This window comes from Cydia pomonella, chromosome 9 (genome assembly GCF_033807575.1).
Source record: "Cydia pomonella isolate Wapato2018A chromosome 9, ilCydPomo1, whole genome shotgun sequence".
NCBI lineage: Eukaryota > Metazoa > Arthropoda > Insecta > Lepidoptera > Tortricidae > Cydia > Cydia pomonella.
In genome coordinates this window covers 17,092,015-17,109,185 of record NC_084711.1, presented here as the reverse complement: position 1 = coordinate 17,109,185, position 17,171 = coordinate 17,092,015, and the positions used below count along the sequence as shown (strand labels likewise).

The following is a 17,171-nucleotide window of genomic DNA, read 5'->3' as shown; positions in this document are numbered from 1 at the left end:
ATCAGTTTAATAGAATACGAATTTGCTTCAGTAGACTTATCAAAATTTGGAAAATAGAACAATGAAGAACAGGGAAGTGAAACCTATAGACAGTCAAAATAACAATATTTAACCTTTTGAACGCAAAGAACACCTAAAGGCGTCGTAACTAGTCGAGACAACAGCGCCACGGGCACCTACAGGTGTTATTGGCGTACGCTGTCAAAGTAACCTTCACATTTTCAAGTAAGGTTTACATTAGCTTTCTCACGCCCGTAGCCTTTGGCGTGGTAGTATAGTTTATGTTTATGACGTAGAGCCTTCAAAGGGTTAAATGGTCTCTCTTTGGTCACGATTGCTTCATTGTTCATGTTTAGTTGAAATAATTCAAATATTCGATTTTGGGAATCAACAAAATAAAGTACAATTGAAATTTGGAATAAATGTTTGAGCCAATAAGCAATTTCCACACGCTTTGCAAAACTTTTAGTACAATCAGGGTTAGACGGATAACACAACACAGGTTATTTGTAGTGATGTTATGAATGTTGGTGGGTCAATCCGGTTAATATCACGGGCGTTTCGAGCGTCTAATTTCTTTGGACAACTTTTTGATGAAGTGTCTACATGTTGATGATATTCCTGGTTATTCGGTAGTAGTCTGCAATCTCCAACAAACGATCAAAATTATCATCAAAATGCCGAAGTACTTCGTCGAAAATGTGTTCAAAAAATTATGGGCCTAAGCGTGTGATATTTACTCTGGTTTTCTTTACTTGGGTCTTTAGAACACTCAAGTTCAAAATATCGATGCAGGGTCTGACAAAGTTTCTAATCCTCATCATTTGAGATTTTAATTACACACAGGTACAAATATCGCTACTGGGATAGTGTAGTGCATGGGGTGTCACAACACAGGGAAAATAATTCAAAGTTTAATTCTCGACAATTTTTAATCAATGTAAAATATGTATAAACGACTGTACATTTTAAATAAGTAGTTAATTTGTGTAACTGTAAAGTTGGAGGAGGTTGGGGCACACGGGGCATGCCTTCAGTCGTTGTGCAGTGTACAGACAGAATGTTCATTAAATTCAATATTGGTTGTCGGTCTCTTACCTCATAAATAGTGTTGAAATATTTCAATAACAGTAATAAATAACATAGTTAACTTCACACCAAACTGCACTCGTTTAATTCGTATAGATACCATGCAATGTACACATGCGGGATTAATTACGCTAGTAGTATATATAATGTATACTTATGTACGTACGGAGCTTGTACCATAACATAAATTTAGATTTTCTGGGATAAACTTAAAATAGTATTATGTCTCGCTAGAAATCGAATTAGTTATTAAAAAAAAAACTTAAATTAATTCATTGTATAATCGTAAAGTATAAAGTACCAAATTGAACCTTAGCATCAAACGTTCGTACATACATCAACTATATTGCTTCAAGTCTCATCCAATATTAATTTGTAATAACTATCATACTTATGGAACTTGAAATTCGAAATACATTAACACTGAAGTAAGCTAAGTATTCACAACGTGGCATTAAGGTAAACTTTACTCTCGTGTCTTTTTGTATTAAAAAAAAATTTAAAGTTATCACAAATTATTATTTGAAATAAATGTCAGTGGTGGGTTAAATAAACAGATCAAAACATTCATGTTATCATAATGGTTACAAAATCAGCGGCAAAATGCGTTCTGGAATACAATCTGAAGTAAGAATAGAGAAATGCATTAATAAATGTTAACAAGCGAGCAAATAGGTGACAGGACAGAGAGAGTTCCTTGCACGAATATACTTCCCCTGAGCACGTAGTGTTACCACGACCCTAACCCTACACTTACAATAATTTACACTAGGCTAACAATGCACATTACTATATTATAGTAAAGTTGAATATAATTATGTCTGCAGTCCACAGGGACAATGTACTGAGCCGCGTGCGAGCTGAGATATTTTCAAAAAGGAGCTTTCTTACACAGCACAAAGATTATAATCATACATTAAAATGCTAAAATACTAACTCATATTTTTAAATCAGTAAACCAATATTTGGTGTTGTTAATTACAATGAAGGTGTTCACAGCCACTTCACTCGGAGAGGAAAGTAAAATGGTTCCTCGTGTAGCTCCAAACTAGTTTATTGTCTCGCACATATCTAACGCTTCGCTTCGCTCGGGGCGCCCGCCGGCAGGCTGTACACACTGTACATGTACGTGTATGACACGGTACCGACACTACAACGTCCGCCTCGTCCGTCTCCGATACCGTGCACTGGTCAATCCACTCGGTGCTGGGATTAGCATTCAATCAAACTGTTAGGTACTGTGGTGAGCCGAGCTCAGTGTCCGAGGGTTCCACAGTAGGAATCCGCGCGCTACCCACTTTTATATTACAAAACCGTTCAATATTTATACAAATAACTAAGTACTAGGTGAGGCCAGTCTAAAACCACAAATCAATTGGTGGCTGTAACTGTAAAAGTTTTAGATAAAAAATAGTTCGGAATATCCGTCCCAATGCATTTTGATTGACTGGTTTCGGCTAGTACCCAAAAGGGGCGAATGGAATAAGAATGCAGCGGTAGTAATGGGTGGCGTGCGTTTTCAGTCGGTCGGGAGGTTACGTGTGCACGGGGGGCACGGGCACTGGGCACGGGGGCACACGGGGGGCACACGCGGCCTATAGAGGGCCGTAGATGAGCAGGCCGAAGAACACGGCCCACATGAGCACAATCCACTGCATGCCGTCGAGCCAGTTGTGCTCACCGTCGGAGATCTTGCGCGCGACGAACTTGAGCACCTCGTCCAGCAGCACCACGGGTATCGAGAACTTCATCACCGTCAACCACTCGTCGATGGACAGCGGCGTCACCTGGAACACGGCCTGCGCACGCGCCACCGACAACGGTTAGCGTTACTTACGGGCACATTCGGCGAACCGTTCGTCGTCTTTGCCGAACAGATTCTAAAGGTAGCAATACGTAGGGGTCTGTGCGTTTAAATTAGGAAGAGTAACATAGTATGTTTGAATATAAAAGGGTAAAATGATTACGCATATGAATTAGATCTGGCTCTGGTTACTAAAATACGAGCATCAAATATTATTGGAGAGTTAAATGGTCAGTAATTTACAAAGGTCTCGTTCAAGTGTCTTACATGTACATTATACACATGATCGTTTTATTTTTCTAATTGCGGTAAAGATTGAATGTGGGTAAACTTTCACTAAATTAATATGAATGCTCTGGAAGTAGGTGTATTCATCATGCATCAATTTACCGAAATAAATGTCATATACGAAGGAAAAAATGACTAAGGCCTGGAGCTGGAATTGAACCATCGTCCTCTGTTTATGCGACAGATGCCTAGACCCCTCGGCCATCCGGTCATGGTGGCATGGGTGCGTATATGACAATTTCCTGAGGGCTTGTGGTGTTCATTTACTTTAACCAATTTATGCCAACTTAAAGTGTCTCTAAATGATAACCTGATTATTTGTCCAATAGTCAGTTAAATATATAGGTGTCAGGTAATAGGAATGTCGAAGACGCGACTCACCGAGAGGACCTCGACGTAGAGGATGACGAAGTGCAGGGTGAAGGAGAGCGCCATGGAGCCGACCAGCCACAGGTTGGACCAGGGCGGCATGGTGACCAGCGACTGGTTCTCCGACAGCGAGTTCATGGCGTTCAACATCTCGATGGTCACCAGCACGGACAGCGCCATGGTCATAGGGTGAGGGTCAGTGAAGATCTTGCAGTCGATGCCCTGGGAATTAACGTATGAACGTTTACGAACTTAGTTTTTTTCTACGTACTTAATGAACATTGACAAATATCACAACTAATGTCACTTCAAAATATTACTGTTGAGGCCAGCTGCAACTTGTAGCTGATGTAAAATTGGGAAAAAGAAAAGAATATAATTTTAGAAATAAAATCATCAAATTCATTTAAAGGTGATAAGATCTACTTAAAATTTTGAATTTTTAGTGTAACAAAACTAACAAAATGTCCCTTTTCGATTAAGTTGTTTGTTTACACATTTAACTAAAAATAACTTTATTTGCAGCTATCAAATTGTAATCGGCTGTATAAGATAACACAGTGTTTTATTTGTTATCAAAATTAATTTAATATTTTTTTTACAATATTTGTTTGAACAAAACATAGACTATGTTAAGCTACTGTAAGGTAAGTTTACCCTAGTTATAGCAACAATTCTCTTCGAGTTCGCGCGTGTCGTGCGCGATGCGTCATCGTAAAACTTGTTTTTATGTTTTAATTTTAATATTAGTTGCATGTGTGTTGTTGTTCATGTAGTTTAAGGTAATTTATAATATAATTCAAACACAATGTATTAATAATAGTAATCGTATAAGGTAGATATTGGGCTATAGCGTCGCACGCCAGTTGACGTCTATGGCAGTAAAAGGGTAAACGAATGTAAAGGTTACCTTCCAGTCGTCGCCGCCGCCGAGGCACTGCAGGTGGTGGGTGAGCTGCCAGTAGGTCATCTGCGGCCCGTACGGCGAGTACATGAACCACCACGACGCGGCGCCCACGGTCGCGGCGCCGACGTAGCCGCCGATAGCCATGTACCTGAACAAGGATACCTAGGTTCAAATTCACATATTCTTGAGGACCGTTGAAAATGAAACGTATTTTTTCTACTCGTCGACTGTAATTGTTGAATTAAGACTTCATATACCAAAATATAATTGTGTACTTTTCATGTATAGGCTCCAAACCATAATATATATTTAAGTATTTTGTACTAAATTTTTGTTTACTGAGATACTTACAAGTTTTCATTAATTATTTAGGTTTTTTAGTTAAAAAAATATATTTAAGATGACTTGTAGAAAAAGTATTGTATACAATAGTGATATAGTCAAGCTTTTCAATCTCGTACATCTGAAAACATCGACACTATCGAAGTGCCAAAAATATGTATACACGACCCTATGGGTCATATATATTAGAGTAGTGTATACATATTTTTTGGCACTTTGTCCGTATCGATATTTTCAGAGGTGACCGTACCTTAACCTAACCTAACCACGGTACTCGACTGAAAAGCTGTCTATTATATCACGATTGCATAAAATACTAATTACTAGGATGATTTGGAGTTGAGTTTGATATGGCATTTTATGGTTGCGTCTGGATATGTTACGACGGATGAAGTTACGACTCCTAGTTATGAGGATACGAAGAGGCCACGATAATTTAAATATAATTTAGACTTTTGTTTGTTTAATTTGTTTCTGGGATACTTTTTCCATAATCGCTGTGAAAGCAAAGTGTGTGATAAACTGTAGCCGATGCAGATATGTTAAAGTGTGGGCAGTTTCAGAAAAAAATATAAGACGAGTATTAGAATAATGATTAGCAGTAGATAATCCCAATCGATGATACATACAGTCGCGTCACCATGATGTATACAATTACATGTATGGGAGAATCAACTTTTTAGCGTCACTCGTTGCCATGGTTACGATTAGTTGTCCAGGGGACAAAAGTTCATTGAAATACTGATTTTATGGTACTTAAATGTTTTTGTGGTCGTTATAACCAATGTCCATAACGGGCCCCCTACTAAGCATGTTAATAGAACGGCATACAACGTCTCTTCAAACAAACTGTGCCACTGTTGTCCCTTGGACAACGGGACAGGATAATAAAACAAAAAAAGTTGATTCACCAATGAACTAATATCAAATAACCGCTTCCAACGCCTCATTCTATTGATTATTTACAGCTCTGAGACATAATCTTAAACTGGGGTTCACATAAATGTATTTTTTACGTTACCTGAAGAACAGCCAGCCAGAGATGAGACCCTCATCAGCCTTGCGGGGGGGCTTGTCCATGATGTCCAGGTCGGGGGGGTTGAAGCCGAGGGCCGTGGCGGGCAGGCCGTCCGTGACCAGGTTGACCCACAGCAGCTGCACGGGGATCAGCGCCTCGGGCAGGCCCAGCGCGGCCGTCAGGAAGATGGACACCACTTCACCGATGTTGGATGAGATCAGGTAGCGGATGAACTGCTTCATGTTGTTGTAGATGGCACGGCCTAAGGAGAGAATGATTCGTTTTGTAATCGGAGCTTTCACATGAAAGTGAACGACTTTCTTGATGTTTCTTAACGATCGTGGGTGAAGAACAGCATCTTAATTCTACTTACAATTAAGGACGGCATAAGGCTGATTTTCATCTTAGAAAAGATGCAAATGAATAATAAAGTTCGACATAACATTTCTGTCCTTTTTTGGTAACAGTAAAATCATTGGCGCTTATTTGTAACATAAGTTACTAGCGTTGCACATACCTTCCTCAACAGCGGCGACGATGGATGAGAAGTTGTCGTCAGCGAGCACCATCTCGGCGGCAGACTTGGCGACGGCGGTTCCGGAGCCCATGGCGATACCGATCTCGGCCTTCTTCAGGGCGGGGGCGTCGTTCACACCGTCACCAGTCTGTGGAGAGGTTATAATAAGTTGAGTAAAGTTGGGAGTGTTGTCAGTCGCATCTTGTTTAATTTAGACTAAACAGGGATTTAAAGTAAACTAAATAGAAGATGAGATTAATTTGATAGGGATTAGGGGTTGATTTATTTGTCAATATCATTAAGAACAGTTACGATTCTAAAGCAAAATCAGAGTCCCCACCTATCTGATATTACCCACGAGCCACCAGATTATCATTAGAGGTCGGAAATGGTTTGGTGTTTTACCTAACTAAATATTTCTTTAAGTTGTTGCTAGTGTTGCTTTTCAACGTTATTAACTTTAATATTATAATGTCTGCATACTAAACTGACCAATGTTACGGCATAATGTAATATAGTGCACCTTTTCCGACCTCTGGTTATCGTGTATCACAATTTTTATCTCGTATGTCAGCTCACTCACCATAGCGGAGATCTCGTTCATGCTCTGGAGGAACTCAACAATCTTGGACTTGTGGGCGGGCTCCACGCGGGAGAACAGGCGGGCGCGCGCGCAGGCGGCGCGCTGCTCCGACACGGGCAGGTCGTCGAACTCGCGGCCCGAGTACGACTTGCCGGTCGTGTCCTCGTCCTCGGTGAACACGCCGATACGTCTGCAATGTCAACCATACATTATAACGTACCCAAGTTTCCCTGAGCAAACAAACAAACGAATGATAAACACTACCGACCTGCAGATAGCCTCAGCGGTAGCCTTGTTGTCGCCGGTGATGACGATTACGCGGATGCCGGCAGCGCGGCAACGGACGATGGAGTCAAACACCTCCTTACGGGGAGGGTCCAACATGCCCACGACGCCGACGAAGGTGAGGTTGACTTCATAGGTGTAGAACTTGCTGGAGTCGCCGAGGTCCATCTCGTCGGGCTTCATCGGGTTGTCCGAGGTGGCGAGGGCCAGGCAGCGGAGGGTGTCGCGGCCGGTACCGTATTGGCGGGTGAGGTCCAGGATGCGGTTCTTCAGGGTGGAGTTGAGAGGCACCTTAGCGGTTCCGACGCGAGCGTGCGTGCAGCGGTCCAGCACGCCCTCAGGGGCGCCCTTAACGAAGAGCTTAGGGCCGGTTCCGAGGCGAGAGGGCTTCAGGGGGGTGCAGTACGAGGACATAGACTTCCTGTCACGGGAGAACTCAAGCGTGAACTCCTTCTTCCACTTGGTCTCGATCTCCTGGCGGACGACGATGGCGGACGAGCGGCGGTCAAGGCCAGTCTTGGGCACGTTGAAGGGGTTCATCTTCTCGGCGAGGACGATCAGGGCAGTCTCGGTGGCCTCACCGACCTTCTCGAAGGCCTGCTTGAACTCGTTGAAGTCGATGGCGGAGTCGTTGCACATGACGCAGATGGTGCCCAATTCGTGGAGGGTGTCAAACTCGGAAGCCTTGATTTTCTGGCCCTTCAGGTATACGTCGCCGATGGGTTCGTAGGTGGAGCCGGTGATTTCGAACTCCAGGAAGCTGCTGTCGCCACCCTCGATCTTCTCGAAGATGAACATGCGGGAGACGGACATCTGGTTGGTGGTCAGAGTACCGGTCTTGTCAGAGCAGATAACGGAGGTGCAACCCAGGGTCTCGACGGAGGGCAGAGACCTGACGATAGCGTTCTTCTTGGCCATACGCCTGGTGCCCAGAGCGAGACAGGTGGTGATGACGGCGGGTAGACCCTCGGGGATGGCAGCGACGGCCAGAGCGACGGCGATCTTGAAGTAGTAGACGGCGCCCTTGATCCAGCTGCCTCCGTGGGCGGGGTCGTTGAAGTGCCCGATGTTGATGGCCCAGACGGCGACGCAGATGACGGAGATGACCTTGGACAGCTGTTCACCGAACTCGTCGAGTTTCTGTTGCAGGGGGGTCTTGATCTCCTCGGTCTCGGACATTTCAGTTCTGATTTTACCGATGGCAGTGTTGAGGCCTGTGCCGATGACGATACCGCGGGCCTTGCCGGCGGCGACGTTGGTGCCGGAGAAGAGGATGTTCTTCTTGTCCTGGTTGACGGCGCGAGGGTCGGGAATGGCGTCAGTGTGCTTGATAACCGAGACGGATTCACCAGTCAGGATAGACTGGTCGATACGGATGGTGGTGGAGTAGATCTTGACCAGGCGGATGTCGGCGGGGATCTTGTCGCCGACGGAGACCTCGACGATGTCGCCGGGGACGATCTCTTTCGCACGCACCTTCTGTACGCCTGATTTGTCGCCTCTGACTACTTTACCCATCTCGGGCTCGTATTCTTTTAAAGCTTCGATGGCGGATTCGGCATTTCTTTCCTGCCATACTCCTACTACAGCGTTCGCAATAAGAATAAGTAAAATAACGAATGGCTCCACGAAGGCTGAGAAAGCATCTTCGTGTTCTTCAAATAAAGCTAATACCTGGAAACAAAAAACGTAAGTAAAATTATTACTCTATCTATGCCCTTTAGGGTTATCAAATGTAGTTACAAAATATAATACTCACGAAAGAAATAATAGCAGCTAACAACAATATCTTGACTAAAAGATCATCGAACTGTTCCAGGACTAACTGCCATATACTTTTGCCTGAAATACAGAAGTATGATATTAATCATACAGAAGTAAATTACACCTTAGGTCGAAGATTTTAGGCTTTCTTTATTATAACATTTACCATCCGGTCCACCTTTATTATAGGTTTTACTCTCAACCTGAACGAAAGCCGGATTCCTATCCGTACAGTTCTAAGGTCAGTCCTGAAGTTACATCGTAGTATAGTTTTTCCCAATATTTCTAGTTAACAAAAGAGCTTCAAGAGCCACTAGCGGCTTCCAATACCGCGATAGCCACAAAAGGGAACGAGGTCGAGATTCAAGATACCGCGAGAAAAAATACATCACTATTTCAGTGACATACATTTTTGTGGCATTTTTCAGCATTCGGCAACGGAAATTGCCGCATAAACAAATTCGTTGCTACAAACTTCAATACAGAGCTGATGAATACGTTCGATTCAGTTCGCTATGTTCTGATCATTTTTACAGACCAAACATTAATCGACTGTACCATCAAACATAGCAATTTCATTTTAGTGTCGATAAAACGAATCAGATTCGTTCTTTATTTTAGAGTTTTATGAAACCGCAAAATGTATTTTTACAAGCATAATTCGCAGTTCCCTGGGTGGTTCACTAATACTCATCTCGGCGAGGCGACTTCACTACGTGCTTAATCACATTTCACGGTTCCGAGGTAAATAAAATTTGTCGCAGACGCCCTTGGCACGGTTACGCTCGAACTCTTCAAGTATGAATTTACAACTTAGCGGACTCACTTAGGCCACAGTAAACAATATGAATGCGTAATAAGTCCTACTACTGATATACGTTCACGCGTCTGCTATTCACGCCAAAACGACTTCTAAGCGCGTTAAAGGATAAAGATGTGTTTCTACTCGTCCGGTGCTTACCTTCCTCTGTGGGCAGTTCTGAAAAGAGGGAAAAAACATAATTAGAGCTTTGAATAAAACATCAAAGGAGTAAATTTAACAGACGATAAACCAGTCAGAGCAGGCATGCGATCTATCTCGGTAGTTACGATCGTACATAAATACATTTTGGTATGGCGTATGTATAGTTCGGCGGCACGGTCGGCGGCAAAGCGCTCTATCGATGGCTGATGGACATGGCACATGGCATAGTATATGTGTTACGTCAATACTTCCACGCCGGGCTGATAACGCTCTCCTTGCCGCCTATCAGCAACCCAAACAGGTTGCTAATGCGAAACTAAACTACGCAGGTATCGCTGATTCGGTGAATAAATAAAACGCACGTGCCTCTACTGAGGCCGCGGCGACTGACACTTAGCTAAATATATTAAGAAACGGCATTCCTTTGCAGGTTGAGGCTTAGCACGTTCAGTCGTGGGCTTAGATGAGATTAACTTTATTATTGAGTGTTAGGTTAGGCCGGTGACCTGAGCGTTGACCTCGTTACGTACCGCATAACGTCATCACAAAGTTTCAAATCTAATTTAGTTCACAGCGTAATGAATTCAACATGCATTCGTGACGAGTGACCCATAAATTTAGCTCAAGATCTACTACGTATTACAATTATTTATTAGGTACAAGTTCGTATCTTATTATCATTACAAGGTCTCGTGTTATTTATTTTGCGACACATGTGTGTTAATCGGGGTAGATTTTATCGCGGCACAATCGGGCAATGTGCTCTAAGTCAATCGTGCGTCTATTTGCGTACGCTCGGCAGAGCCGCACCGGCAAGCTCCTTGTAGACTAATGTAAGCAATTAGTCAACTCATCGATAATGCACAGTAGCGGACTTAGGGACACTTAATCCTACGAAAGACTATACAGCGAAAATAGCGATTCTTACTATTCTACTATGTTAGGGTTGCCATACGTCCCCGTACGCCCAGACATGTCGCCGTATGAAAGTTGGTGTCCCGGCCAATAAGAAAATTGCTCCGTGTGAAAGTCATAGAACATGCCCCATCTAAGGAATAGGTTATGTATTTTTCAAATAGCTCTACTAGACTATATTTCCACCCCCTCCATCTGACGCCAAAACAAATCTGTAAAAAAAAATTTGTCCCCGTCTAGATCACTATAGTTATGGCAACATTAGCAACCCTATACTATGCTAGTCAGAAAAGTAGAGCCAGTAGGGTTCTGGGTTAGAATTGCAATCTTATCTTACCTATGTATAGGCAACATTGCAGCTTTATAATTTAGAAATGCCAAGTGTCTGGCAAGATTAAATGATTCCCGAACGTTGATAGTTTCGCGATGCTATAACTGTAGAGACAACGGCGTCGTTACGCTTCCTAAAGGCCGGCGGACGTGTTTCGGTTGCTGATCTGTCTTAACAATGCAAATTTAACTATCTACTATAAATGGAACTCGTAATCTAGCCGCGTGCGTAGTTATCGCTATCGTATATATAGGAAATGCTAAACGAAGGTCGTTGACTGTATTTTTTGTTTAAGTTTGCTCTTCTCGGATCTAATGGTCATTAGTATAAAGTTCCTCGGTAGATTCTCGTAGCAAGATAAAGTTGAGGCAGGTAAGCGCACCGCATAAAAACATTATGTTAGCTTTATTTATTCTGCTGTTGCTTGGGTTAAGAATTTTAATAATGTTCTTCAGGTTCTGGCTCGCTATAAATCCTGAAGACCGCCTGGTATTTCAACGTTTGGCCACGTTACGCGAATTGAATATTCAAGCTCTTACTGATCGTAAGTCGTACAATTCGCGCAAATATATATAGTTTTACAAAAAAAAAAACGCAAGCTTGCCATTTCAGGAATTGTCCTAAATTAAATAATAATCGACCTACATAGGTTAAATATTGAATGCACCTAATATGTGGTCATATGGTTAATATTGAACAAAAAAACAACGTCCTTATGCGGAATAAAGTAAAAATTTAGATTTGTATGAAAGTCCGTCATGACAACAAGCCCAGTTAGCGACAGGTGGCGTGTGCTGTCGACCTTCGCTCAATTGACGCGCTTGTAGAAGATCAACAGGCCGCTGCAGCGCGTCAATCTAGTGGATGCACCCGTGATTGGATTGCTTTAATCATATTACGTTGACGGGAGACAAGGGGACGTGAAACGCCGAGGATTTGACAATGGCACACAAATCAAAAACTGCCACATCCGTAGGTGACACTTTTTATTGATTAACTGTTCCAATTTCAACGTTGTAAAATTGGTATTCCTGATGTTATGGCGGTATACGCGCGTCGTTCATGTAGAACGACGTGCTAAGTAAAACCACCTTGATAATTATAAGAAACACTTAAGAGTTGTAAGACGAGCGAATGTTGAAACCGACAATGTCTTGGTTCTATGAGAGACCCAAAGTCTCAGAATCTTAGTCTCCTATGAATGATCCAAGTCAGGGTTTCCCAATCTTTTTCAGCCCGCGGCGCACTTTCAAGTTTAAAATTTAATCTCGGTTCCCTAACCTAGCGAGGCTATTCGAAGTAGATACTAGATAGGTAACATAGTGAGGATTGCCTCCCGGCGCTCCTCTTTTGACTACGGCGCACCAGGGCGCCGCGGCACAGTTTGGGAACACCTGACCTACGTAATTTGTAGAACGTTAGAACAAAACAAGCTTTGAACTCGGTCATAATAAATTCAAGATCAACGTACGCAAATGAGTCACGCAAGTAGGAAAGATACTGAAATCATATACTGATTACACGAAACAAAGCAAAATACGAAACAACGGAGCTCTAGGCTACTAGACTGACGTTGTGGGCGAAGACAAAACAATTCAACCTTGTTGCTGGTTGCATTTGCTCTACATAATAGAGATCTTCGGTAAACATAATAATGGTTTCAGTCAGTTACCTAATTATAACGTAGGTACCAATCTGAAGTAGTTATGGAAAGGTAGAGCTTTCACACACCCGTGCTAGTTTTTAACATTATACCTACAAGTTTCGCAGCCAACGCGAAAATGTGAAAGTACACAAGAAAGTAACTGAAGATTAAAAATAAATGACAAACGTTAACACAAGCGACAACCTCGAGCAAAAACGCCAGGCACGTGAAATTGGATTCTAAGAATATAATGAGGTGGATATCACACGATACAGTCAATAAAGAACATCAAATATTCGTATTGTAAAATAAATAGAATATCGCATAGTGCTCGCGCGTCAGTTGGTCGGCGCGTAAACGCCACGCCAACGTAGCCCGTCTAAAATAAACCCACAGGCCGCTTTATAATATTTCAGCCTAGGCACTCTGAAGCGCCGATCTACAATATCTTCTGCACGATTTATCATGCAAATTCCTCAAGCAGATGGTTTTCTCATTATAATTACACTAATAAATTTTAGTGACGCAGTCCACACTCATTTGAAAGCAACAAAACTGACAATAAAATAAAAGACACTCGTCAGAGCTTTTATGGATTGTTTAGACGTAAGATGAAGCAAACCTGTTGAACCCCAAGCAATTTATCGTGAGCATGTAAGGTTCTGGTGAACTAACAAAACAGATTTATCTCTGCTGAAAACCCATACATATGTATGCATGCACTCGAACCGAGGCCGGGCAAGTATTATCTAAACACGGTTTAGGATGACGTTAGAGGATGTTTTATTCGAGATTACAGCTACATATAAGGTTCGTTTAAATTCTTTCCTGGTCATATAAAGCGACGTGTACTGTTAGACCGTTTCCCATTATTGTTCAAGCGAATCCTAATACGATTGAAACAATGAAAGTTGTGACCTAAACCCGTGCACGATAACTGTGTATGTTAAGTATATTCTGTTGTGCGTACAAATAAATTTATTTAGATTTTAAAGTTTTAGACAAGATAAAATACATTGTTGCAACAATATAAATTATATATCAAATAAAGATTAAGTAATTCAATGATGAACAGCGGTGAATTGTGTTGGTTGTTGGCGCCTGTCACTTTGGGCCGACCTCGAGAAATTCAGCCAAGTTTAGCTGTACATGAAAACATTAAGGGCACCTCGCCGCAGGTGGACACTCTGCTTTAATGAGACACGCAAAACTTCTACTATACTTTGATGTAATATGAAAAGCCTACAACAAAGTTTTAGTTTATAACCCTGTAAAACATAATGAAAAAGAGAAGGATTATGTAATTACAATAGAATAGTGAACAGTAGTAGCAATACTACCGGTAGATGTATTATACCATTATTTTATTGTTTTTATATAGCATTGTAAAGGTTATGTCTAAGATAGATTTGATTGAAAATTAAAATGTTACTGGAAGTGTTATAATAAACAAATTGAAAAGTGCAACAAGAAATCGTGAAAATCTTCTTTATTATTAACAACCCATCAAGTCATACGTTTTGCCTGAGAACTCCACATATTTAGGTGCAAATGTTGCAGTTTTAATGAATCGTTCACGGCTCACTTTATTCAATAACAAAGTAGGCACTTATACTTCGTTTTATAGGGTAAACAATCTTGTCTTTTTATCGAAGTATGCAATAGCATATTACACCAAAATAATGTAGGTAAAAGGTAGGTATAAAAAAAATCTTTTAGCCTGATTTTGTGTCCCACTGCTGAGCAAAGGCCTCCTTTCTACTCAACCCTGTCATTTGTATCCCCCGCCAATCCGGATAAAATACGTCCAAGTCCATCTACATGTTACATATTTGCAGTGACTTATTTTTCAATAAAAAGACACATCAAGATTGTTTACCCTTTTTCTAATGCTAAAAAAACGAAGTATACAACATGAAACTCGACCAAAACAGGTTGTACATACACAACCGTAATCTGCTTGCCGGCATTAAATTCGCCTTAAGATCTATTCTCGTTGAACATTTTCCGTATTGTGACGGAACCTCAAGCGGAGCGACGTGTAGTTTATGCCGCATGGTTAGAAGAAAAATAATCGTTCGCTGTACGATGGCAGATGCGAGTAAATAAACAAGTTTTGAGAAAAACTTGAGCTGAACTGACTAACATCACGGTCACTATTTGCTAGTCATGTCATGTACAACTAACCACAAAAGTGCATTACCACTTTACGAATGCATTAAGTTCGCTGCACGTTTATTTCTCAGGTTTTGGGTTGTCCGGAGGCCCAGAACTGTCCTATGTAAAGCGTAAACGAAATCTGTGTCATGTGGCAGAAAGAAAATAGCTCGGATATTTTTTTGTAATAAACATAGGTGTTGTTAGATAATGGACGTGAGTACTAAGATAGAATTGTGATTGTTTTACTATAAACTAGATAAAATAGCTGTTTTTCTATTTCTTATAATTAGTAAGTTATACAATTTTTTCCAGCAAGCATTATAAGCGTAATATGTGTCAATAACTGCCCCTCTTTATTAATAGGTAGCCCCGAGGGAGAGTTACGCCCGAGGGCGCTTTGTGGCTCGGTGCCCGTGCACGCACTGGCGACTTTGCCCATGCAGCCTATTTATAAATGTGTGGGCCTGCATCTCTATTGCTTCAAAGCTTCGAGTCTATCAAATCAGCATTGATGAAGGTAAATTATCGATGTGTTATTAACTACGCCATCGGGCATTTGTAATTATGTACAGTCGGCGCTCCAACATAAGTATCCACTTTTCTATACAGCTAGTATGGCGACATGGTTACAAGTTGGAGCACTTAGTGTACACGGCGGTTACACGTGTATTAACCAGGGTTAATGATAAGGGCCAAGCAGTACCTATAGCACGGTCGCGTTTATACTTCTTTCTACATATATTAGTATTCGTCACTATCCCACCTATACAGGGTGCCCGGTAATTAATGGATAACCATTGATTAATTAAGTATAGAAGATTTTAGGAATTACCGGACACCCGGTATATTGTTAGCATCATGAGTAGCGGGCGACACTGCGTGTGAAAAGTAACAACCATTATTTTATAGTATTACAAAAAAATATGTGTCTGTCTGTATATGCAAAACAATTCACCCATAGCATACCGGCGCTCAAACACATCATCCGCATCTCAGACGAACCATCAAAAGTGGAAAGTTACCAACTATGCGTAAACAGAGATCAAAGTTACATTTGTTCGAACGAGGCAAGCAATGTCATGCAAACTTAGGCAAGCGAGCGGCAAACATAGGTCAAGACAAGACGCCAGTTTTTGTGCAAATATTTTCGATGACGTAATTAGCGGTATGGTTTGTGGGATCAACACGTGCGCAGCGGGCAATGGACCATTTTAAGACTGTCTACACATCCGCAACCCGCTCCGGTGTATAAGCGAAACAGCGGTATGCACGAAGATAGCGATGGCCCGCTCACACATTGGCGCGGCGACATAGGTGTGATAACCGGGTAACATTTAACGGCAGGATTGCATTCTTTCGTTAGTTTTGTGGGATAGCAATTCTCTTTATTCTCTAAATTTGCGAATTGATTTTGTTTGTACCTTTATTACAACAGGATACAAATTAAAATGAAGTTGATGTCGATATGTTTAGTAAGGCGTAAATAAGAATATTGTATGCACTTAGTTTACATTTGTAGTATAAACTGAATCGTGACTCAACAGGTGGAATAAAAAGAGCTCGCGAGAAATATGAATACTTTGCATTCCTAAATTTACTTGAGAAACAAACAGGGAAGTCTGATAACAATACTTGTTATGAGCTGTATATTGACTATTATGGTTCAAATACTATAATTATTAGGTATGCTTACTTGATAGTTTATACCCTAAGAAGTCTTTGGCTTCAGAAACAAAATGTTAATTAATATTTCCTAAATACAACTATAGATACCTCCATTCCGGCCAAAAATATATCACCTTCAGGTTTCAAGGCAAGGCTTTTTAGGGTTCCGTAGCCAAATGGCAAAAAACGGAACCCTTATAGATTCGTCATGTCCGTCTGTCTGTCCGATTCTGTCACAGCCACTTTTTTCCGAAACTATAAGAGCTGTACTGTTCAAACTTAGTAAGTGGATGTATTCTATGAACCGCATTAAGATTTTCACACAAAAATAGAAAAAAAACAATAAATTTTGGGGGTTCCCCATACTTAGAACTGAAACTCAAAAAATCTTTTTTCATCAAACCCATACGTGTGGGGTATCTATGGATAGGTCTTCAAAAATGATATTGAGGTTTCTAATATAATTTTTTTCTAAAATGAATAGTTTGCGCGAGAGACACTTCCAAAGTGGTAAAATGTGTGGGC

The 17,171-nt window shown here is 41.4% G+C and overlaps 1 protein-coding gene across 5 annotated transcripts in view; it reads right to left on the bottom strand.

Annotated features, from left to right (window-relative positions):
- The window catches only part of LOC133521547 (calcium-transporting ATPase sarcoplasmic/endoplasmic reticulum type), a 33,275-nt gene that overhangs the window by 1,067 nt on the left and 15,037 nt on the right, over positions 1 to 17,171 (bottom strand). For 3 of the 5 annotated variants that reach the window (XM_061856571.1, XM_061856572.1, XM_061856573.1), the window contains exons 3-11: positions 9,928 to 9,945; positions 8,962 to 9,044; positions 7,186 to 8,876; positions 6,918 to 7,107; positions 6,335 to 6,482; positions 5,821 to 6,079; positions 4,461 to 4,605; positions 3,563 to 3,772; positions 914 to 2,888 (exon numbers count right to left, since the gene is read on the bottom strand). In XM_061856571.1, the coding sequence (XP_061712555.1) occupies positions 2,685 to 2,888; positions 3,563 to 3,772; positions 4,461 to 4,605; positions 5,821 to 6,079; positions 6,335 to 6,482; positions 6,918 to 7,107; positions 7,186 to 8,876; positions 8,962 to 9,044; positions 9,928 to 9,945 (2,948 nt within the window). In that variant the 3' untranslated portion in view covers positions 914 to 2,684. Of the gene's footprint in view, positions 1 to 913; positions 2,889 to 3,562; positions 3,773 to 4,460; positions 4,606 to 5,820; positions 6,080 to 6,334; positions 6,483 to 6,917; positions 7,108 to 7,185; positions 8,877 to 8,961; positions 9,045 to 9,927; positions 9,946 to 17,171 lie in introns of those variants that run through there. The other 2 variants (XM_061856574.1, XM_061856575.1) reach the window with 1 other exon arrangement.